This window comes from Palaemon carinicauda, chromosome 31, assembly GCF_036898095.1.
Source record: "Palaemon carinicauda isolate YSFRI2023 chromosome 31, ASM3689809v2, whole genome shotgun sequence".
NCBI lineage: Eukaryota > Metazoa > Arthropoda > Malacostraca > Decapoda > Palaemonidae > Palaemon > Palaemon carinicauda.
Genome location: NC_090755.1, coordinates 74,118,386 through 74,144,369, shown reverse-complemented (window position 1 = coordinate 74,144,369; position 25,984 = coordinate 74,118,386). Strand labels below are relative to the sequence as shown.

General features: G+C 42.0%; 1 protein-coding gene across 4 annotated transcripts in view; it reads right to left on the bottom strand.

Annotated features, from left to right (window-relative positions):
- The window catches only part of Mo25 (calcium binding protein Mo25), a 70,806-nt gene that overhangs the window by 12,524 nt on the left and 32,298 nt on the right, over positions 1 to 25,984 (bottom strand). For all 4 annotated transcript variants that reach the window (XM_068355424.1, XM_068355421.1, XM_068355425.1 and 1 more), the window contains exons 3-5: positions 18,456 to 18,620; positions 14,603 to 14,721; positions 8,467 to 8,635 (exon numbers count right to left, since the gene is read on the bottom strand). In XM_068355424.1, coding sequence (XP_068211525.1) covers positions 8,467 to 8,635; positions 14,603 to 14,721; positions 18,456 to 18,620 — 453 coding nt within the window. The remainder of the gene's footprint in view (positions 1 to 8,466; positions 8,636 to 14,602; positions 14,722 to 18,455; positions 18,621 to 25,984) is intronic.

Genomic DNA, 25,984 nt, shown 5'->3' with positions numbered 1-25,984 from the left:
GTCTGTGCTCCTACTTGACTGCCCTCTGGAGGAAGGCAAGCAAGGAGGAGCTTCGGAGAGAGATCTAGGAGTGCGTGAAGAAGCCAGAGGCCTTTTCGTCCCTGTGGAGGACCATGAGGGAGAAAGTTCTCTTCTGCCCTTCTTCCTGCAATGCAAACATTTCTCCCACTGGGAGGCAGGCCACTCCCTACACTCTTCGCAGGGTGAACCCTACTTGAAGCAACAGCCCCTGCAGGTCGGGTGCAGTTAATGGGGGTCGGTTTCAGCCGACAACATGAAGGTGCCACATGAGCGCCCTTTGCAACCAAGGGAGTTATGCATGGCAGCATCAAAGAGGGAACAGTCACACTTGGAAAAAACACGCAATAAGCATATAGTGATTAGTCTGGCCAAGGCTTGAGGAGGAGAGAGCAGACATTCGGTCTCTATAAGCCAAAAGAAAAATGTGACTTAGTTCACCGATGAGTGGGTAGATATATTGTAGGTGGCTGGGTAACCCCCAGCCATCCTCTACCTACCCACTATAGTGGTTAGATAGGGTTGCCACCTCGCATTAAAAGTTTAATGGGCTAACCTTCCAGCTTCGCTGAAAAGATATCCCTATAAATAACGTAAGATTTGTTAGTGAAGGAAAAAATGAAAGATTATTCCTAATTGGTCAGAGTACAAATAATACAATGTAATAATTTGAAAGCTTACCCTTAACAATCAGACCCATTTTATATTTCTGTGGCATTTAGTGAAATCTAGCAATTTTTAAATGTCTTTACTTTTATCCATGCACTTTTTTCTTCTATTTTAGGACCTTTACCCTAATATTTTAAAGAAATAACACAAAAACCAGCGGGTGTCATGCCTTAACTGCCGGACATGGATAAACACCCTGTAAAAATGATATTTTCATAATAAAATAAATTTTTGAACATACTTACCCGCTGGTTATATAAGAATGGCTAAAGTCCCTAGACGCCCGGCAGAAAATTCAAAATCTCGCGGCTATCGCAGATATGCCAGGTGTAGATTAGCGGCCTCGTGGTAGACAGGTCGAACTATACCAAACCCTTCAGATCTTCTATGCCCCATGGTCTCTAGAGGGGAGGAGGGTGGGTTTTTAACTTATATAACCAGCGGGTAAGTATGTTCAAAAATTTATTTTATGAAAATATTTTTAAACATAAAACTTACCCGCTGGTTATATAAGAATGGCTGATTGACACTCTTGGTTGCGGGTCAGACAGAAACATATTTGGAAATTTACTCAACCTAAGAGATTCTCACCTGATAAGGAAGCTGACTGCAATGATTCTCTGCCTCATTCTGTCTGCTATCCTTAGGAGATCCAGCGGTCCACTCAGGGGGCTGATGATCTCTAGGAGCTGTCAAACGGTGCCATAACCTATAACATGACAGGACCTCAACTAATACCCTTGTTCCGAGCGAACTCGAGGAACAAATTGACCACCTGACCAAACAATAGATTGCGGAAGACTGATAACCAATCTCCACATACAACCATAACTTTACAATTTCCAAGAGAAAGAAAAGGGTATTAGGAAAAAGGGAATGTAGTGGTAGATCATTCACCTACTATCGCATTCGCTGCCACGAATGGTCCCAACGTGTAACAGTCCTCATAGAGAGTCTGAACATGTTTTAAATAATGGGATGCGAACACAGACTTACTTCTCCAGAAAGTTGTATCCATCAAGATTCGCAGAGAACGGTTTTGTTTAAAAGCCACTGAAGTCGCTACCGCTCTGACTTCATGGGTCTTCATCTTGAGGAGCCTCTGGTCCGCCTCATCACAATGGGCGTGAGCCTCCCTAATCAAGAGCCGTATGAAAAAGGATAAGGCGTTCTTTGACATGGGCAGTGAAGGTTTTCTTACAGGCAGAGCACTTTCTCCAAATTTTCCCCCCACAACATCATAGAGATTAGAGACCTCAAAAGACTTGGGCCAAGGACGTGAAGGATGTTCATTCTTGGCCAAAAAACCAAGCTGCAAGGAACATATGGCTTTCCCATCTCGGAAACCAATGTTCCTGCTTAAGGCGTGAACTTCACTGACCCTCTTAGCAGTAGCTAAACTAACCAGAAACAGAGTTTTCAAGGTTAGATCCTTAAAAGAGGCCGAGTGTAAAGGTTCAAATCTGTCACTAATGAGATATCTAAGAACAACGTCCGGGTTCCAGACAGACAATTCTGGTTGTCTTTTCTTTGAGGTATCAAAAGACTTAAGAAGATCCTGCAAGTCCTTATTGTTGGAAAGGTCCAAATTTCTGAACGTCCAGGTTCCAGGCAGACAATTCTGGTTGTCTTTTCTTTGAGGTATCAAAAGACTCAAGAAGATCCTGCAAGTCCTTATTGTTGGAAAGGTCCAAATTTCTGTGTCTAAAGACTGTCGCCAACATACTTATGTAACCTTTGATTGTTGAGGAGAAGTTATGCTTATTTCTGAGGTCTAAGAAGAAATACGCCATCTGAGTTACAGAGGTACTGGATGAAGACACCGAAATAGCTCTACACCATTCTCTGAATAACTCCCACTTGGACTGATACATCTTGATGGTAGACGACCTTCTTGCTCTAGCAATAGCCTTGGCTGCCTCCTTTAATAAACCTCTATATCTAGAGTTTTTCGATAGTCTGAAGGCTGTCAGACGTAGAGCTCGGAGGTTTAGGTGGTTTCTTGCCAAGTGAGGTTGTCTGAGAAGATCTGGTCTTAAAGGAAGGCTTCTCAGGACATCTACCATCCATTCCAGTAGCTCTGGAAACCAGCTTCTTGATGGCCAGAACGGAGCTATTAGAGTCATCTTGGTTCCTTTGGGCGACAGAAACTTCTGCATTACCTTGTACAGAATCTTGAACGGTGGGAATGCATACACCTGCATGTGTGACCAATCCATCAGGAAAGCGTCTATGTGCAAGGCCTCGAGATCCGGTACTGGTGAACAATAGCACTCCAGTCTCTTCGTCTTTGCGGTTGCAAAAAGATCTACAAGGGGACGACCCCATAACTGCCAGACTCTTGCAGACCTCCGGGTGTAACATCCATTCCGTGGGGAGAACCTGATCTCTCCTGCTGAGTCTGTCCGCACTTACATTCTTGACCCCCTGAATAAAACGAGTCAATAATGTCACTTTCCTTTCTTCTGCCTATACATGAGGAGACCTCGCTATCTCGTACAGAGACCACGAGTGGGTCCCGCCTTGCTTCGCTATATAGGCTAGAGGTGTAGTGCTGTCCGCATTGATTTGTATCACTTTGCTCAGGATCTGTTCCTCGAAGCCTTTGAGGGCCAAATGTACTGCCAAAAGCTCCTTTTGATTTATGTGGAGAGTTTTTTGCTCTACCGTCCACAGACCTGAGAGTTCCCTCTTCCCTAATGTCGCTCCCCACCCCGAGTTTGAGGCGTAGGAAAACAACACGAGGTCTGGGCTCTTCTGATTCAACGACAGACCATCCTGTAGTCTGTGCTCGTTGTTCCACCATTGAAGGTGGGTTTTTATGGGATCCGTGAAGGGAATGCTTTCTCTGTTGAGACTGTCCCCTTTCTTCCAATGCCAGTTGAGGTGAAACTGAAGGGGGCGTAAAAGCAATCTCCCCAGAGACACGAACTTCTCCAATGATGAGTGTGTCCCCAGAAGGCTCATCCGTTTCCTCACTGAACTGACGTCCTTTTTGATAAAAGCCCAAAGTTTTAGGAGCGCTATTTTGATCCTTACAAGCGACGGAAAAGCCTGAAAACTCTGACTCTGAATCTCTATCCCCAAATAAAGAATCTTCTGGGATGGAGTCAGCTGTGATTTCTTCAAACTCACTAGGAGTCCCAATTCCTTGGTCAATTCCAATGTTATTTTCAGGTCCTTCAAACAGCAATCGGCTGAGGTGGCTCTTATAAGCCAATCGTCCAGGTACAGGGAGGCCCTGATTCCCCTTGAATGCAGCATGCTTGCCACATTCAACATGACTTTCGTGAACAATAGAGGAGCTGTGCTGAGACCGAAACATAAGGCTCTGAACTGGAAGACCTTGTTTCTGTACATAAACCTCAGGTAACGCCAGCAGCTGGGGTGTATTGGAATATGGAAGTAGGCGTCTTGGAGATCTAATGAGACCATCCAATCGCCCTTCCTTACCGCTGCCAAAACCGTCTTCTGTGTTTCCATGGTAAACTTTGAGTTCTGGACGTATCAGTTGAGAACACTTACGTCCAGAACTGGTCTCCATTCTCCTGAACTCTTGGGTACTAAGAATAGCCGGTTGAAAAACCCTGGCGATGTTAAATCCTGTACCCTCTCTATCGCTAGCTTCTCCAGTAACAGAGACATTTGAAGCTGCATGGTCTGCCTCTTTGGCCCCTCCCTGTATCTGGGCGAAAGATCCACAGGATCTGTGACTAGTGGAGGATTTGATAAAAATGGAATCTTGTATCCCTCCTTCAACACTAGGACGGACCAAGGGTCCGCCCCATTCTTCTCCCAGGCCTTCCAGAAGTAATTTAGCCTGGCCCCTATGCTGTCTGAAGGATAGGGCAGTCAGACTCTACCTCGGCCGGTCTTAGTTCCTCTTCTCAGGTTTCCTCCCGTCGGACCTGAAGGTACCCCTTCCGGTAGGCTTACCTCGAAAGGGCAGGGAGGGTCGTACCCCAGAAGTACGTTATTTTGGTTTACAGGACGAAAACGAAGGCAGAACTTTCCTGACCGTATTAGCCACTAGATCATGTAGCCTTTTGAGTTAAAGCAGTGGCAGCTTCCCCTACCAACTCTTGTGGGAATAGAGTAGAGGACAGCGGAGAGAATAGCAACTCCGATCTCTGGTAAGGGGGAACTCCCGCAGAGAGAAAGGAACACATAGTGGCCCTCTTCTCTATCACTCCAGCTGTGAAAAGAGCAGCCAACTCGTTAGAGCCATCCCTGACTCCCTTGTCCATACAGGACATAAAATGAATGAGACTGCTGGTGTCCGCGCCTTTCATTTCAGAGACCTTTCTTCCTAGGGCTCCCAAAGACCAATCTAAATAGTTAAAAACTATGCCTAAAGCAGATGATCAAATTCTGTCATAGACCACCAAACTTTCATTTTTCTCAAGGCCAGTCGACGAGAGGAATCCACAAGGCTCGAGAAATCTCCCTGGGCAGAGGCAGGAACTCCCAAGCCCAGAACTTCCCCTGTCTCATACCAAATACTGGATTTGGAAGCCAATCTTGCGGGTGGAAAGGCAAAGCCCGTTTTGCCAAGAACCTTCTTTGACTCCATCCAAGTTCCCATCAATTCCAAAGCTCTTTTAGAAGAGCGTGAGAGCACCATCTTCGTAAACACAGGCACTTTTGTAGCCTTCCCCAAAGTAAATTCCGATGGGGGAGAACGAGGCGCCACAGGCATAAAGTGGTCTGGAAAGAGTCCCGTGAAAACCAGCATTAATTTTGTGAGGTTCACTGAATGTTGAGGTTGCTTCGCCTCTTCCCCTTCAGAAATATCTTCTAACGGTTCGTCCAGGTCAGATACCTCCTCTGGTTCTCCTTCTGAGAACCAGTGCCAAAATGAGAACGTTTGCGATGTTCAACATCTCCTCCTATCACGCGATCCCTAGCCTTACATTTAAAATCGCATTCATTTTGGGAAATAGCATCTAACTGAAGTGGAGCGGTCGAGGTCAACTGATGTGTGACGCCACGAATGGACTGACGCTTGGCGTCAAGGGTTAACTGACGTAAGCCGTCGCGATGACGCGAAGGGTCTGGTTGACGCTGACGCTGATGCTCTGTACCGTCATGAGTCAACTGACGTGAGCCGTCGCGAGGACGCCTAGCGTCCGTCTGCTGTTGACGTTGACGCTCCGTCGTATCATGAGTAGACTGCCGAGAGCCGTCACGGTGACGCGTCGCTTCTACTTGCCGCCGCTGCCGTTCCGCATCGAGTTAGTTACCATCCTGCCGCTCAGCGGCTCATTCTATCGCTACGTGAACGTCAACGCTTTTGGAAGAAAGACGTTCGGAGGTTGTTTTTTGTTTAGCAACAGCTCCCTGACGTGACCCATCCAACTCATCCTGCCATTGAACACTGCGATTGGGAGATCGCCTGTGCGATAACGCGTCAGCACCAGAAACAACAGGTTGCCTGTGCGACAACGGGTCCGAAGACTGACGCCCAACTGCACTGCTAACCGCCGGTTGATAAGATCGCATCAACGACGAGAGCTGCTGTTTCATACCCAATAACATCGACCATTTAGGATCGCGGCTATGCGATACATTAGAATCTTTTCCTAATGGGAAATCGCCTTCTACCTCGCTTTCATATAGCTTCCCACTTTTGGGCGACAAAAGCCAGTCTGACGGAAGCGGTGGTACATGAACTGTCACATCAGAAACATGCATCAGCTCCGAATCAGACTATCACATCCATATCCATAAAAGGACCTCTGTCAGAGCATCTCGCAGGCGTGCAACTCTCAGGGGACTGAAAACGCTCAGGCGTATCCCAGGTACTACAGCCCGGTTGATGCGGAGGCGATTCGTGTTGCTGAACGACCGCGTGCGATGACTTCCTTAAGCGGTCTAGAGGCGTGACGCCAGGTCTCGCCAAACGACCCTTCACCCGAGGAAGGCGATAACGCACCAACCTCATCTTTCCTATGATGAGGGTGAGCGACCTGTGTTACGACAGCAGGAACGCTCGAGGGGACGTCTGCACAATTGATGAAGCCTCTCGTTCCCTTTTGCCATCCAACATTACTTCTCCCATGGGTTCGGGAGCTTGAAAGAGGTCGTAGGCTGGGTGAACCGACAGGATCGTGCAGACGCACCCTCCACAACACTAAACACATTTGAAACACTTTTCACATTCGGTTGGTCGCCCGTGCGACAACTTTTAAGCACATTAATCTTGGACAATATTTGGTTTTTGTCCGCAGCTAACGATTCGACTCTTTCACAGAGAGCCTGAATCGCTGTTAACATATCCTTCATAGAAGGTTCCTTCGGTTGTTGATCTACCACTACAGGGGAAGGAATACGATCAATGACATTAGGTAAGGACAAAACAGAACGAGATGAGCTGCGCATAACCCTGACCCTCTCTAATCTTTCAATGTAACGTTCATAAGTTACCCACTCGCTATCGGTTAACGAAATGCATTCATCACACCGATCCCCAAAAGAACAAGACTTTCCCCTACATTTAACACAAATACTATGAGGGTCCACAGAAGCCTTAGGAAGTCGAGTACGACAACCTTTAACACACTTCCGAAATACAGGGGAAGGGTCGCCCATATTGAATTGGTAAGAGAGAGACCTAAAACATAAACAAAGGTTAATTACATAAATTAACCCCAAAACAAAAAGATTTCAAGAAAAAATGAAAAGGAAATCAATTATGCGAAAGCCCAAACTAAAAAAACGGAGTACATCACCAAATAACCGTCCAAAACAAAGTAAGTTTCGAGAGAATTTCCAAAAGTTCCAGCCAGCAATGGCAGCAGAGAAGATCTGAAGGGTTTGGTATAGTTCGACCTGTCTACCTCGAGGGCGCTAGTGTACACCTCGCATATCTGCGTCTAGGGACTTTAGCCATTCTTATATAACCAGCCGGTAAGTTTTATGTTTAAAAATTCCACATTAGAAGACTTGCAGTTCATTCTTAAATGACAAATACTGTGCAGAATGTCAGTAAATACAGTAAGCTAACTTCTATTTTATGGAAACGATGGACAATGCTAATAAAAAATATATTATATCCAAGACTTGAAAATGATACTGCGTAGATATGATTGTTGAGAAAATGATGAATGAAATAAGAAAATAAATCTTGTCATCTGTCATCGTGTTAACTCCTATCAGGATTACAAATGCACTCTTACACGTAAACTACTGTGTACAATGCCAATATATTTGAGTAACACCTCAAGTAGGGAATGTCACCACTGGGTAGTGTGTGTTGTGATTTTACTATGGTAATATAAAAACAGACTAAAATAGCTCTTACACAATCAGAAATAAAAGCTAGAATCCCAAAGACTTTGTTGGTTGACTGTAGAAAGAAGGAGAGGCTAATACTAGCGAAAGGAGAATTTTAAGTGAAATTTCTCAAGTGTGAACTGTGTGATATACAACCATTTGCTAACGTCTTTGTAGGATATGAGCAATTCTAACCTCCTTAGGGTTTATATTTGTAGCTTAAATTGTAATAATAATAATGATAATAATAATAATAATAATAATAATAATAATGTTTCTGAACATCACCGTCTGTATCACCAAGCATGTTTTTGACGTATAACAGCATCATCGTAGTGAAGGGGTTAAAGAAGCTTACTAATTGTTATCTAAAACTTGGTGAAAACTAAATCAAGACAGTGTCAAAAAACTAGACAACTCAAGAGCAAAAAAAAACAAAAGAACAAGCTCAGAAATGCTGAGAACAAATTATTACATAAAGTTAAAGCTTTAATGCAGCCTTACCTTAAATGTGGAGAAGGCATCAGAAGCTATGTCGAAAGTAGACACTTCAACATATTTAAAGAAATTATAGAAATCATCACTATTGAGAATGATTCGAGTGAGAGCTTCATATCTGGCACACTCTCTCAGCATAGTGCCACAGTGAAGGGCAATATCTTGGTGTTCATACCTGGAAGATATAAGAATTGAATACCTAATAAATGTCAGACAATTCATACCTATATAATTACAATGTGAGAATCAACATTTTGTACTACACATACCCTGGTTTTACAGGAGGCTTAGCTTTTCTTGAAACTGAGAGCAGTTTAACAATTCAAAAATCACTAATTTTGGAGTAATTTCTATTTTCCCTCTCTATACAAACAGGAGTATGATTTTGGCAATGTTGTTGAAGTTCAAGGAGGTACAGTAGTTGACAATAGACAGGTGGCGGGGAAGCCCAGACCACCTGTCAGTCTGATAGATACTCACTATAGACTTTAGTCCTAAGACTTGCAGGGTGGTTAAGGTACGAAGTGTAACTTAACCCTTTTACCCCCAGGCTCTTTGGAAATTTCCAACCCTTAACCCCCAAGGGGTTATTTTTTTCCCAGCATATTTTGCAGTATATTTTTTTTTAAATTGCTCTAACAGCCTTAATTTTTGTCATAGAGAGGTCAGGTTGGTCTCATTCTCTTGGAAAATGCCTGAATTTTCTCAAAAAATTATCAAAAATATGAAAACAAAAATTTAAATAGTAGTTTTTTGCAAGGACGTACCGGTACGTCCATGGGGGTAAAGGGATGGCTTTTGTGAAACGTACCAGTACGTCCTTTGGGGGGAAAAGGGTTAAAGGACTCAGGTTTGCATAAACTTAACCCTCTCCTATCACGCCTAATTAGTACCACTATTGCTAAAAAGAAATTACAGTAATAATTCTTATTGATACCCTAACCTCAAATTTTGCTCCTAATTTACCTTATATTTACCTCTTTTAAATTAAATTACTTCAATTATCATGACAAAAAAATACTGTATATACTTGTGTAACATGCCAAGCTAGTTCTGAGGACTAATTTTAAAGTTAAATTCAAGGAGAATGCACCATACATAGGATATGAAATTAGCAAATAGACTTATTTTAATGTGTTAAAATATTACAGCTATATTTGAAATAAACTGGATTTTCAAAATGGTGTTTCACTTAACTATATCCAATAATGCTGCATGTAATATTCACATTTCTGTATATTATTTATGAATAAAAACAGCAAATTATAATCTTTTCCATTGTTTACTTTCATAAGTAGTTTGGCACTCATCTAAGCTTTTGAAATCAGCTGATTACGGCATACTACCGATGGATTTTTCATATTTCTTAAAAAAAAGATATTTATCATATTCCCATTAGCATACTAATTTTAATAGTTTTTATTTGAAATACTTCTCTCCTATTCTATTTACTGAGTTGAATTGTTTAAAGAAGTTAACCGGAGTTTCATTCATGTTGCCAATGCATGATAATTAAAGTTCTTAGCCCAGCGTTCCTTGATTATAAAGCTTTGAGAATTATCTATATTTTGTTATAACAAAACTATACAGTATTCTCGGTTTGCAGACACTTTGTAACGTAGCCTTCTAAGTCCGGCATTTACATTTAATTACGCGATAGGTTCCCACTAAAATTCCCTTTTGTTTCCATATTCCAAACAGAATAGCGGCTATGAATATTGTTTGTTTTCTCTTCTTCTCTTACAGCTTGATAATTCATATTTGGCAGAATTTTTTCTTGAGGACCTTTTCTCCATAGTGAATAAGGGTATAATGTAAAAATGTTAGTCTTGTGTTACTTTGTTTACTATCGTACAATGATTGAAATCACAGTAATGCCTCACAAAACCAAATTATTTCAGTTCTGGAGTGGCTTTTGTTTTGTGAAAATTTTGTGTTATGAGCCACATTTTACATGTAAATCACCCAATTTGTTCCAAATCCTATAAAAACAACACATTAAATTTTATAATAAAGTTACAGTATATCCCCAATGAAATACTGTACAGCCAAATACATTTGAACCATTCAATATACCTAAACTAACAGTTGATACCTGTAAATTAAGTAGTTATTAAAACATAATACAATAATAAATGGAAAATAATACGATAAATGCAGTACAATACTGTACATATACAAAATATACAGTACATTTTCTATTGTGTAAGTAACCAGTTTTCTTCACTATGGGTGACTACTTTATTCTCTGCCTCTCCGGCAAATCTTTTTCTCATCCTGAAACATTTATCGCAATGTGAATCATAAAATTCTTTGCATCTCGTTTCGCAAAGTTATTTATCTTGATTTAATCATAAATGACGATCCCTTTGCTCAATATCTTAATTCTTTGGGCGAGATGGTCGCTCCTTCATCATCTCTCTCCTTCATTAACTCCGCTAATATCGCCCATATTACCCACATCTGAACTCTTTTATAGTGAATTTTCTTCTTCCTTACGTTAGCGAGATGTAGATATTGCTTTTTCATCTTTAGCATGATGAAATTCTTACTGAAATCCAGAAAGACGTAAAAGCTAGTGAATGTCAGAGGCCAAACTCAAACGTGTTCTCCGAGTTTTGTGCTACCACTGCAGGCTAAAGGGTGTAATTACCGTGTAATACTTTGCTTTGTGACTCATGGAATCTATACAGAGGCCATTGCTTACAATTTGTTTAATATTAAATGTAATTACCAAAATTTACAATAACAGATGAAATACTGCATTTTCTTGTAGGGATCAATGTTTTTGGTTTATTGAATTACTTTTACTAATTACCCAGTAACTATAAAAATATGAATTTTGACAAAATGTTTTTTATATGCATTCTTTGTTGCCATACAAAGCTCAGTGAATTTTTTCAGGATTTTGTGTTTTTTGTCCTATACCCCATATATTGGCATCCGGCTGGGCCCCTTAAGGGGAGAGAGGTCAGTGACTGGAATCCAGCACCCCAGTTTACTTCTCCCTTGGGAAGAGCCAACTGGAGAGCAGTAGAGAGGACTTTGAGGGCTACTGGATGAATCAAAGACCACTCGGAGCCCACTATCTGAGTCGCACTGCTCAGATTATTCGCAAGCACATTCACCTTGCCAGGAATGAAGCAAGCTAATAGGACACCAAGTTACCTTCTGCCCATCTTAGTATCTCCACTGCTAAAGGGAAAGGGAGCTGCAAAAAGGTGCTGCCTTGCTTGTTTACGTAAGCCACTACCGTGGTGTTGTCGCTCATCAACACCACTGAGTGACCCGACAGATAGTAGGTTGGCCAGGGCACCAGCCACCCGTTAAGATACTACCACTAGAGTGTTATAGGGTCCTTTGACTGGCCAGACAGTACTACATTGGATCTTTATCTCTGGTTACGGTTCACTTTCCCTTTGCCTTCACAGACACAGAATAGTCTGGCATATTCTATACAGATTCTCCCCTTTCTTCATACACTTGACAACACTGAGATTACCAAACAATTTTTCTTCACCCAATTGGTTAATTACTGCACTGTAATTGTTCAGTGGCTACTTTCCTCTTGGTAAGGGTATAAGAGACTCTTTAGCTAAGGTAAGCGTCTCTTCTAGGAGGACACTCCAAAATCAAACCATTGTTCTCTAGTCTTGGGTAGTGCCATAGCCTCTGTACCATGGTCTTCCACTGTCTTGGGTTAGAGTTCTCTTGCTTGAGGGTACACTCGGGCATGCTATTCTAGTTTCTCTTTCTCTTGTTTTGATAAAGTTTTTATAGTTTATATAGGAAATATTTATTTTAATGATATTGCTATTCTTAAAATATTTTATTTTGCCTTTCCTCACTGAGCTATTTTCCCTGTTGGGGCCCTGGGCTTATAGCATCCTGCTTTTCCAACTAGAGTTGTAGCTTAGCAAGTAATAATAATAATAATGGAACCGTTATAGGTCTATAAAGGCTCTCCTTATCTCTTAAGAGATTTATATGCTGGTACCTTTCAGACTCTGACCAGAACCGGAGGGACAGCTCTTTCACGGATCCCTTTGTGTAGAAGCTCAGTGGAACTAGATTGGATATCGAGTCAATGGAGGGAGAGATTGAGTAAAACGGATAAGATACCCTGAACGAATCACAGATTGTCTAGGGTTTGTTTTCTGTGCTGCAACCACCTCTGCCACTGGCGTTGCAGGCATTCTCCCACTGGTTGAGAAGTGGAAGGATTGCCCTTCCTAGTGGGAGTGGCCTCAACTGCCACCTCTACTTCTCTACCTTCATGATTGGACTTGCTGCCCTTCTGGTTTCTGGCTGGAAAGGGCTTCTTGGACCCGTTCTTAGAAAAGCCTGCCGTCTTGCTGGTCTATGGTTTCCTATGAGGGGATGCTGTTCCATAGGACCTTGATGTCATGGCCCTATGGAGAAGAGTCCTGGTTGGACTTTCTCCAGCGCTCTTCTACCAGCTTGATGTCATCATTACTGAAGGGCGAGGATCCCTCTAACCTTGCCTTCCGAAGTCTGCCGACTTCCGTCTTAGGAACCTGCCTATGGAATCTATTGATTATAGAGTCCCTTCTCTTGAGAATCACATTCACCCACATTATGACTACCTGATGGGCGAGAAACTCGATGATCTGGGTACCAGATAAGAGAAAGGTAGCCATCGACTTCCTAATTGACTTCTTAGACGAATCCTTGGTCCTAATGAAATGTCCAACTGAACCCAACCACAGGTCCAGCCACGCAGTAGCTTGCATGGCACACTTTGTGACCTTCTCCATGTTCGGGGCTCAAGCATCTGAGAGGGTGACCGGTCTTGAGAGTCTACTGCCAGAGAGCCCTCTTGTCAAGGCCGCTATAGCAGGATCTACAGGGAGGGTCGAGAGTGTTTCATCAGATACCTCATAGTACCTCCTCTGCTGGAAAAGAGGAGGTCGAAGGACCTTTAAGGAGCCTCCACAAAGGGAAGTCGTGGAGCCGGCAATCTGAGGAAATGCTGTCTTCCTGAACCCCCTTTAACCCCCTAGACCAGGGACAAGCTGTACTGCCCATGGAAGGTCGCCGAGTGCCGTATATGGAAGGTCCCAATCTTGTCGACGATATTCATCAGGATCGCGTGATGCGTAGGAGTGAGCTGGCATGCAGGAGACTGATCCCTAGAAGATGCGTGGTGCCTAGCAGTTGGAGGATTACCTACTAGTGATTTCCTGGACCAGGAATGAGGAGAAGGTCAATCGTGAGGGTCATCACGTGAGTGCCTCCTCTAGTATGGCGTGGGTGAGCGTTGAGAAGCGCAGCGTGTACAGCACTCCAGTGAAGAGGGTGCGCAGCTTCCCCTAGGGAAATGGCGAACAGTCTCAGACTCAAGCTCAGGAACAGGCTGAGGAATCGAACTCGCGAGAGGCAGCGCATCCTCGGCACGAGAATCACCCTTCAGACGGCTGGAGAATGGAGGAGGCAAGGCAGGGCGACAATTTAACAATACACGTGGTGGAGACCACTAGGGAGGACCTCACCCGCAAATGGGAAAGGTGGCAACTCGACAGAACAGGAACATGCCTTGGACCTTGCTCCCCCTCCACAGGCTGAGCAAACTCAGAATAAGGGGAAGCACAGTTTTTAGCGGCTGGCAAACGCTGGCAACGGGAGCAGAGAACTCCTCCGGAAAGACAACGTTCACTCTCGGCCCAGCCAAAAGAAAAAGTGACGAGTCAACACTGATGTGTGTGCGTGAGCGGGATAGGTGGTGATACCCACACATCCCCGCTAACTACCAATGGGGTAATTACATCTCGCATATAGTCATGGGTAATCTTCCATCTTTGCCAAAAGTATATCCCTAATAAAAAGCAAGAGAGTCTGTAATCAGTGTCGGAACAATTAGACCATTATAAAAGGTGAAATGGCACTTTGACAAAAATGTTGGGTCCTACATGAAATTCACAACCAACCCTCACTCAATAAGAATTATAATAGCTTCTAATTCACACCCAAAAATATTTCTGGATACACATTGTCATACGTACACTTATTTCAAAGTAGTTTATCAGGCCAATGATTCAAGATTATGAACCTACATGTGATTACAATAGTTCCTTTTCACTCTGTAAAAGTTTAAATTTGAACATTTGAAATGAAAGCTCACCCTTTCATTAATGTGAAGAGTATCTCTGGTTTCGTACAAATGTATTCTACAGTCGGAGACCTTATTCCTATTTGCCTTCGAAGAATGTTATTGAAGATCTGGGCTACATCCTTCTTACCCTGCAAAATACAAAACAAAAAGCTTAGGTGACTAAAACTGAAAAAAACAAAACAAAAAATACACAGTTTAATCAAATCATGTTTTCATGAGGAAGGGCAGTGAATGGTGGAATGAAGGAGTGAAGGTACAAGTGGAAGAGAAAAAGAGGGCTTTAGAAGAATGGCTGCAGAGTAATAGTGTAGAGAAGTATGAAAGAGATAGAGAGAAAAATGTGGAAGTAAAGCGCAAGGTAAGTGAGGCAAAGAGGGCAGCTGACCTGAAGTGGGGTCAGGGATTGGGTCATGCATATGAAGAGAATAAGAAGTTTTGGAAAGAAGTGAAGAGAGTAAGGAAGGCTGGTTCAAGAATTAAAGAAAGTGAAAGATGGAAATGGAAGGTTATTAAAAGGAGAGGAGGCAAGGAAAAAGTGGGTGGAATATTTTGAAAGTTTACTGAATGTTGAGGATAATAGGGAGGCAGATATAATTGCTGTTGCAGGTGTTGAGGTGCCGGTGAAGGGAGATGAGAATGAGAGAGATTACAAGAGGAAGTGAGGAGAGCACTAGAGGAAACAAGAGTAGGAAAAGTATCTGGTATGGATAGTGTGAGAGCTGAGACGTTGAAGGAAGGGGGTGTAACTGTACTTGAATGGTTGGTGAGATTGTTTAATGTGTGTTTTGTGTTGTCAATGGTACCAGTAGATTGGGTTTGTGCGTGTATTGTACCACTATATAAATGTAAGAGAGATGTGCATGAGTGTTGTAATTCAAGGGGTTTTAGTTTGTTGAGTGTAGTTGGAAAAGTGAATGGTAAAGTACTGATTAATAGGAATTAAGGATAAAACAGAGAATGCAATCTTAGAAGTACAGGGTGGTTTTAGAAGAGGTAGGGGTTGTATGAATCAGATTTTTACAGTTAGGCAGGTATGCGAGAAATATTTAGCAAAAGGTAAGGTGGTGTATGTTGCGTTTATGGATCTGGAGAAAGCGTATGATAGAGTTGATAGGGAAGCAATGTGGAATGTGATGAGGTTATATGGAGTTGGTGGAAGGTTGTTGCAAGCAGTGAAAAGTTTCTACAAAGGTAGTAAAGCATGTGTTAGGATAGGAAATGAAGTGAGCGATTGGTTTCCGGTGAGAATGGGGCTGAGACAGGGATGTGTGATGTTGCCATGGTTGTTTAACTTGTATGTTGATGGAGTGGTGAGAGAGGTGAATGCTCGAGTGCTTGGACGAAGATTGAAACTGGTAGACGAGAATGACCATGAATGGAAGGTAAATCAGTTGTTGTTTGCGGATGATACTGTACTGGTTACAGACACGGAAGAGAAGCTTGGCCGATAAGTGACAGAATTTGGAAGGGTGTGTGAAAGAAGGAAGTTGAGAGTTAATGTGGGTAAGAGTAAGGTTATGAGATGTACGAGAAGGGAAGGTGGTGCGAGGTTGAATGTCATGTTGAATGGAGTTACTTGAGGAGGTGGATCAGTTTAAGTACTTGGGGTCTGTTGTTGCAGCAAATGGTGTAGTAGAAGCAGATGTACGTCAGAGAGTGAATGAAGGATGCAAAGTGTTGGGGGCAGTTAAGGGAGTAGTAAGAAATAGAGGGCTGTCTGCTAAAGAAGGTGATGAATGCAAGATTTGATGGGAGAAGTACAAGAGGAAGAGCAAGATTTGATGGGAGAAGTACAAGAGGAAGAGCAAGATTTTGGTGGATAGATGGAGGGAAGGAAGCTCTGGGTGATAGGAGGATAGATGTGAGCGAGGCAAGAGAGCGTGCTAGAAATAGGAATGAATGGCGAGCGATTGTGACACAGTCCAGTAGGCCCTGCTGCTTCCTCCGGTGCCTTGGATGACCACGGAGGTAGCAGCTGTAGGGGATTCAGCGTTATGAAGCTTCATGTGGTGGATAACGGGGGAGGATGGGCTGTGGCACCCTAGCAGTACCAGCCAAACTCGATTGAGTCCCTTGTCAGGCTGGGAGGAACGTAGAGAGGAGAGATCCCCCTTTTTGTTTCATTTATTTAATGTCGGCTACCCCCCAAAATTGGGGGAAGTGCCTTGGTATATGTATGAGTATGTATGTTTTCAGTTGAATTAACAATTTTTATTAATTTAGCATGGCTAGAGAGAAAAGAATTACTTCCATGGTATTCTTTACTAAATAATTTTCAACAATCATGTTAAGACGTGAATATAAAAATAGCAAGGGGTAAATTGCCTTAAAGCATCAGCTTCAATTAAAATAAAAATATCCTCTTTTATATTACAGAAAACATCATACAGATCCATCAATAATCCGGCAGCTGCTTTAAGCTGGGGAAGAACTATGGGACCAATTAAAAATGGCTAATTACATCAAATCTTTTGACATCTAGCATCACTGAAGTTGTAAGACTGCCAAATCGTTTAGCAAAAAGATGCATTTGGATATGCTTTACTTTCCTTAAATGAACCTAAAGAAAATATCTCTCCCCTAAACAAACAATATTATTCAATATTTGCAAATAGAAAATAAAGTAACTTAATACACGAATCTCTTTTGTTTCATCCACAACTTTGCCAAAGTCATTCTACGCACATGCATGGTCTTGATGTAATAGTGGCTAATACAATACTAAAACATGTACTGCATTACATAGGCCAAGGCACAAAATAAAATCAACAAGAAATGTTTTAAAGGCTCTAAATTAGAGTTGCTGTAAAAGCAAAGTCTATTTATATTACTAGACACTTATGAGAACTAGATTACAGAGAAAGAACTTGGAAGGTGACATATACCAATACACACAAATAAAAATATTTACCCCTCTTCCTGATATGTGCACATAGCTTCAAATACTATATCAAATTCATTAAGCATTGACTACATATTCAAAATAATCTCTAGTCATAAACATCATGTATTTAGTCTCATCATATTTTGTATGACTGATTTATTCACATTCATGCAGGGATTCACAAAAACTTTCATTTTCTTAAAGTCAATTTCTGATATTTCTCAAACATTCTCAATGTATTCAAACCACAATGTGGCTGCCTCAGTGATGTAGAATATTACGTAGTTATTTGAATTTGTTTACAAAATAAAAAATGATAATTTCTTACAAAAAAATACAGCTTTAGAAACTTCTAACCTTAAAAGACCTTAGTGCACTTTTAATATCTTTTTGTGATTACTCCAATTCCTTATTTTCTTTCACAGAATGACACTAAGTTGAATTTAAAGTTTTAACTTGCTATTTAGAACTTTATGGTTTAAAATTAGAAGCTATCCAAGGGAAACTCTATATACTGTAATTACTTCATTCAATGTGCTGTATTGTCGCTTTTTCACAAATTTCTTGTAGTTGAAACAATGTAACTGAATTACATCAAAAACATCAAAAGTTGCTACATAAATTTGTTGTTCAATAAATTTTCATAGTTTCTCATGCCCAAAATTATAATCCTCACAGACTTGAGTTAACCTAAAGTCCTTATTGCTTTCATCAAGTAAAATTTTCATCAAATTTAAAGTTGTATCTTTCTATTTAGAACTTCATGGTTTACAATACAAACAAATATATGATAGAAAAAAAGTCTGGATAAAACAGAGGAAGAAATGTTATTCCAAAATAAAGCTGATGGAAAGATCATAGAATAAAATCCAACGCTAGATCTGGAATCGGATTATATGCATGGTAAAAATGTGAGCCACAGTGATCGCTTAACATACCTGACATTAAAACTGCTAAATAGAACATCCAACATCTTACCTCAAAATCTATTCTATGTAGATTTAGAATGAGTAGCAGGAGCATATTGGTGTTATAGAACTCATGCGCTAATTGCGCTAATACAATATCCTGAGGCTCTGAATCACTTGTGCCATAAAGCATAGTCTTTATCTGGGCAAGACTTTTACTGGTGTCCTCTTGAGCCTGAAAAATAGAATAGAGAATAAGAATACTACAGCATTAAACTTCTTTAGACAAGGACACCGATAAATTTGAGAAATTCATAGATAATTTGTATTTTTCCTGACGAAGCAAGCCTTTAGCTATTTATTAGGGGTATTACTTTCAGTGAAGCTGCAAGGACGAGCCATTAAAAATCTTAGCGAGGGTTAACTACCCATCCCGCTAGGGGGGGTAGCTTGCTACCACTCCCACTCATACACCTGTGATTTAGCTCACTTTGCTTAGAGGTAGGACTTCAAGGGGAATAGGGTCAGCGGGTAAGTTTGTATAAATAGCTAAAGGTTTGTATCATTAGGAAAAATACAAATTATCTATGAATTTGTCATTTGTTCCGTAATTGGAATACAAACCTATGCTATTTATTAGAGAGGACTCGCCCATTAGTAGGGTGGACGTCCCTGACAATCTGGCTTTTTGGCTTTACCCGGGGGGCTCCTTGTATTGAATAGGCTGGTACCAAATAAAAGGAGTCCCTACACCTCGCTAAACCCTGCTATGCAAGGTCTGCAGCCTATGCAAGCTATGTGTTGAGATAAGAAATGTGACTGTGAAGGTGAAAGTTATTATGAGACTTTGTAGGAAAAACTGTTGGACCCAGAGTTTCCCAATACCACCTTGTCAGGTATGGGGATGCAACAGTATTGACAATATTAGGTACACAAGCGAGTATGGTTTACCCGCAGTGGTTGAGGTCAGATTGTGCAGAGAACCCAGGCTGCTGCTTTCCCCATAAGAGGTGAGAATGAAGAAAAGAAAAAGAGCCAGCCATTCCTTTTCATTCATGCACACTAAAGCTAGGTAACAAAGCCCTCAACCTTTGGCTACTTGTCCAATACGAAGCTTGAGGTATTCAACCAGCTGTTGTGCAGCCACCACATGACCGATAGAGATCGTATCGAGTTCCTGTGGGTTACCATCTTGCAAGAAAAAGGTTGTGAAAGTTGCCTGGAGCATTCACACCCTTGCTTGCAGAACCTGCGTCACAGAGTAATCTGCTTTGAAGGGGCAAGGGCATAGCTATGCCCCTGACATCTTGGGTTGACGTGTTGGAGGAGGATCTGGATTCATGGTGTAATTGATGACTGTGAATCCCCCGGAGATAATTTTTTGGTGATCCTCCTCTTGTCTCTCCAAGTGCTGACGACAAGAGAGGGTACCAGGGTGGACTGTTAACGTTCTCTTGAGGTAGAGCCTAAATCTTCTCCCCAGGTACAGTAACAGATGATCTAGATCATCAATTACTGAGTGGAGACTTGTCTGGAATGGGTAGGATCTAGGATCTGTCACCTCTGAAGACAGTGTCTTGGCATCAAACTCAGGGGCAAAACTGAACGTTGTCTTTCACCCTTCTCATTAAATGGGCGATGTTGAATGAGAAACCATGAAGTTCCTTGACCCATTTGGCTGCTGTCAAAGTGTGTAGGAACACCGTCTTCTAAACCAGTTGAAAATTTATTGCCTAGTGAAGTGGACCGTAAGGAGGTCTCTTTAGAGACTGGAGACCTTGAACCATGTTCCGAGAGGGAGGTCTCAATTCCGACAGGGGAAAGGCAAGTTTGTAAGTCTGCATAAGTTAGGAAAGATCTAGCGATGAGGGGATGTCCCTTCATTTAAGTTTGAAGGCGAGGCTCAAGGTTGAGTGATCGTTTTTACCTGCCGAAACTGAAAAGAGGTGTCTTTCCCTCCTGCAAGTACTCGAGGATTCTGCTACTGCTGGAATAGAGGTATCGAGCGGAGAGATATGCTTTCCCATGACACCAACCACAGAAGATGTTCTACTCTGCCAGTTAAACTGATGCTAAGAAATTCCTCAGATATCCAGACCACCTCTTTACAACTAGTGGAGAAAAACCTCTCTCAGAGAGGAGGTGCTGGGTAGTCTCCAGGCGTGCAATCATACCAAAGCTATAGCATAGCTTGTGGTAGATGTCGAAGTGTTGTGGTCTGTGATGTAGAGGGTTCTGTTGGAGGCTTCGTCAGGAGTTGCAGAAGGTTCGGAAACCATTCCGCATAATGCCATAGCAGAGCTATGAGAGATCTTGAGAGGCTGACTGATGTTCTAGCCTCGTTGAGTACCCTTCTCATCAGACAAACCGGGGAAGAGACGTAAACGTCGTCGTTGTACCCACCGTAGTTGGTATGCCCCTTGCCAGAGAACCTTGAGGTCTACAGTAGGACTGGGGAACAGGGGAAGCCAGAGGTTCAGAGGCGTTGCGAACAGATCCACAGTTGGAGAACTCCAAAAGTCAGGACTTTTTAGGCTACAAGGTGATCCAAAGACCATTAGGTACACCTTATCTGAGATACTGTGCTCAGATAGTCGGCAAGAACATTCCTCTAGCCTGGAATGAAGCAGGATGACAGCGGTACAGAGCGGACTTTGGACTATCTTAGTATTTATAGTTAGACAGGAAGGGGCTGCGAGCAAGTTCCTTCTTGCTTGTTAATGTGAGCCACTATGTGGTGTATCTTACACCACGGTGTGGCCCATTAGGAACTAATGAGACTGTTGAAAGACCAGAAAGTTGGCCTTCAACTCTTAAGAGATTTAAGTTAAGGTACATTCGGACTCTGTCCAGAGGTCTGAGATCGTGTTGTGCAGCACAATAGTCCATCCTCCCTTCTTTTAATGTGTCTTAATACAGAATCAAGTCCGGGAGGAAGGACGAGAAGGTTACACCCCTCCGTAGATTCTCGACTGCCACCCATCCCTTGAAGTTCGTCCACTCCTCTGGTACCATGGGGATCAGAATTCCAATCGGACTCGAGCCGCCACTACAGAGAACGAATCCTGAGGCGGCCGTTAGAAACTAGACGGGCCAGGGATGATAGTGTCCGAGGAGACATAGCCACTTTGGGTGGGGAGTTCTTTTCGTCTTGAAAAAGGGTCTTGTGACCTTTCTAAGCCTTGTTATCCTGTCTTTGATGAAAAGGGTTTTGTGGAGGTTGGTGTATAGAATCATTCCCAGATATACCAGTCTTCTGAGAGGGAAGTAGGTAAGACTTTCCAAGGTTTACAACAATCCCTATATCTTGCTAGGATGAGTCAGTCGTTCAGAAAATGGAGGAGACGGATGCCGATACTGTGAGCCCAGGATGGGTGCTGTGGAAAGACTGAAGCAGTGCCCTGAAATGGTATTTTTTGTTGTCTAGACTGGATCTCCGATATATATGTATGTATGTATGTAAATGTATGTATGTATATATATCATTCATATCCACTCTAGCTGCTAACTCATTTCCTACACCTGTTCTCACCCTCACCACTTCGTTCCTAACCCTATCTACTAGAGATACTGTACACCAGTCATACTCCTTAGACACTTCATCTCAAACACATTCAATTTCTGTCTCTCCGTCACTTTCATTCCCCACAACTCCGATCTATACATCACAGTTGGTACAATCACTTTCTCATACAGAACTCTCTTTACATTCATGCCCAACCCTCTATTTTTTACTACTCCCTTTACTGTCCCCAACACTTTGCATCCTTCATTCACTCTCTGACATACATCTGCTTCCACTCCACCATTTGCTGCAACAATAGACCCCAAGTACTTAAACTGATCCACCTCCTCAAGTAACTCTCCATTCAACATGACATTCAACCTCGCACCACCTTCCCTTCTCGTACATCTAATAACCTTACTCTTACCCACATTAACTCTCAACTTCCTTCTCTCACACACCCTTCCAAATTCTGTCACTAATCGGCCAAGCTTCTCTTCCGCGTCTGCAACCAGTACAGTATCATCCGCAAACAATAACTGATTTACCTCCCATTCATGGTCATTCTCGTCTACCAATTTCAATCCTCGTCCAAGCACTCAATCACTCACTTCATTTCTTACCCTAACACATGCTATACTAGATTTGTAGAAACTTTTCACTTCTTGCAACAACCTTCCACCAACTCTATATAACCTCATCACATTACACATTGCTTCATTATCAACTATCATACTCTTTCTCCAGATCTATAAACGCAATATACACATCCTTACCTTTAGCTAAATATTTCTCGTATATCTGCCTAACTGTAAAAATCTGATTCATACAACCCCTACCTCTTCTAAAACCACTCTGTACCTCTAAGATTGCATTCTCTGTTTTATCCTTAATCCTATTAATCAGTACTTTACCATACACTTTCCAACTACACTCAACAAACTAATACCTCTTGAATTACAACACTCATGCACATCTCCCTTACCCTTATATAGTGGTACAATACACGCACAAACCCAATCTACTGGTACCCTTGACAAAACAAAACACATATTAAACAATCTCACCAACCATTCAAACACTCACACCCCCTTTCTTCAACATCTCAGCATCTAGTGGTCTCCTCACTTCCTCTCTTGTAATCTCCCTCTCATTCTCATCTCCCATCACTGGCACCTCAACACCTGTAACAGCAATTATATCTGCCTCCCCATTATCCTCAACATTCAGTAAACTTTCAAAATATTCCGCCCACCTTTTCCTTTCCTCCTCTCCTTTTAACAACCTTCCATTTCCATCTTTCACTGTCTCTTCAATTCATATATATCAGAAAAATGCAAGTTAAAGGACAAAAATTAACGGCTGTCCAAAATAGGCAAGGAGGAAGAGCCGTAATAACCGGTCTCCATCCAAGCCAAGAGTAAAGTAAAGTGAGCTACATAACAGGTGAGTGAGTGGGAGTGGTATTAAGCTACTCCCCCATCCTCTGCTAACTAGCAAGATGGGTAGTTAACCCTTACTATAATTTTAATGGCTCGTCCTTTCAGCTTCACCAACGTAATACTCCTAATAAATAGCATAGGTTTGTATTCCAGTCACAAAACAAATATTCTTTAGACAAGGATGTCAATAATTACATAAAACTATCATATTTTGAAAAAAAAAAAACACGTATTAAATACAGTATACATGCAAATTATATAGATATTTCACAAAATGGTATCAAAAAATTAATGTGGCTTTCTAAACAAAAACTATACGCAACATAGTAATCTTATCAACTTTTCCAAAATAAATATCAAAATGACAAATTTGAAAGTAATTTTAATTTTTACTAACTATACGAACCAAAGTCCTTTACATAAGAAAATAATAACAGCAAAGCTGGAATACGTCAGTTAAAAAATACTTCAAAATCTTTTGTTTGTTCCTAATCAAATACAAACCACTATCCTTTAAATAGGAGACTCATACTTAGGCAGGAGGAAAGCCACGTTCCAACTGGCTGGAAGCTTTTCCTGGGATACTCGGAACTCACAGATTGGGATGCTGTAAGTGTTAAGGATCCTGACACCATTTGAACCATTGATTTAGCAGTAGCAGATGCTCCACGTCCATAGCACCAAAGGTTGTTCTGAGCTAAAGATATGTGTTGTAATGACTGGCATATAATAATGGGTTTGCCTGGCTACGTCACTCCTCCCCTCATAAAAAGTGTGGGGAAAAATACTCTTCTATAATGAGCACAGAATAAAGACATCCTGTACTGAGTGGGGTTTACCTGCATTGAGATCCAGTTGAGCTGGCAAACCTTATGGTGCTGTGCCCTAAAAAAAGGGAAGATTGAAAGGAAAAGAAAAAGCCAGTAATTCTTTCCTTTCATTCAAGACTAATATGTAACCTTTGACATGAATCTAATTCTAATGGTCCTATGAAGACCAGAGATAACTATATCATCTGTGCAGCTACAACAGGCCCTAGCAAGAAAGTGTCAAGAGATCTTGAGAGTCACATTCCGCAGATAATGATAAGTGAACATCATTTGACATTTCCGCACATCTGCCTATAATACAGTATCTGCATCACAGAGATTCTTCTTAAAAGCTAAGGATGCACCAACACTTCCGACTTCATGGGCTCTGAGCCACGTCCTTCCTGTGGAAGGAAAAGGTAAAAAGGTTCGTTCGATTGCCTCCCTTACCCAGGAAACAACTGCGTTCTTAATCCCTTTCTTCTTTGTTCTCCACATGCTGATAAAGATATGTTGGAGATGTGGTCAAACTCCGAGCATACGTTTGAGACAGTGCCCTCACAGGAAACAATAACAACTGATCTGGATCAACAGTTACGTCTCTATGACTTAAGACCTGAAAAGATAAAAACCTAGGATCGAGTATAGACAGATTCTTGGTTTTAGCAACAAACTTGGGGATAATAAATGAGACCTGCCTCTATCCTCATGAATGGGTGTTGTCAAAATGATAGCCCATGAATTTCATAGACTCCCTTAGCCAAAGCCAGACTGAGAAGGAAAACTGTTTTAAGGGCGAGATCTCTGTCCAAGGCTCGGACTAAGGGTTTATACAGTGCTCTCTAAAGGAAATGCACAACCTTGAAAATGTTCCAGGAGGCTTGTCTCACTTCAACTGAAGGACAGGTCAGCTCAAATCTCTGTATGAGCATCGAATGTTCAGCCGAAGGAGAGATATCTACACCTACGTCCGTTCAAATCTCTGTATTATCGAATGTTCATCTGAAGAAGAGATATCTACATCCTTGATTCTGAAGACTTGGCTAAGGCTGAGTGATAGCCTTTTACTGCTAAAATGGAAGTTTCTCCTTACAGAGGTAAAGTAAAAGGTTGGCAATGAGTGGAACAGTGGTTCAGAGAGGAGAGATATCTTTCACGATACCAACCACAAAAGACGGCACACACAGCTTGATACACAGTGGTATCCAGACATCTCTCGTGCAACCTTACCTAAGAAGCATTTCTGAGAAGAGATAATGGTTACCTCCACTCATGAAGTCGATGGGATTCCACTGGGCAGTGGAATATCCGGCTGTGTGGATGGCTCAACAGATAGGGAAGAGGTGGCAACTCCCTCAGCACTTCTATCAGCAGAAGTAAAAAGTCTGGGTACCACTCTTGCTAAGGCTATCTCAGGGACATGAGAGTCAAGTTGAGGTTGGGTGTCGCTCGAGTCCAATTCAGGAAGATTACGATTAGATATAAAGGCAGACAAGCCTAAGTGTTGAGGCCTTCCCACGGATGCTTCTTCTAGATCGGGAACTGGAGAGCAGTAGATGGAATGTTTGTGATTTAGCAAGTTTACAAATAGGTCTATTGTTAGTGAATCCCACAATGTCAGGAACTCTGCCACTATCAAAGGACCCAAAGACCACTATGAGCCAACTATTTGAGTCCCCCTGCTCAACTTGTCTGCTACTGCATTCCTATTGCCTGGAATGAATCAAGCCGTCAGATAAAGTGAGTTGAGCTCCACCCATTCAAGTTTCCCCAACGATTTGGCAAAGCTGCGGGACTCTCTTCAATGTGTATTTGTTATTGCAAGAGGGGAAGGTGAGGGACG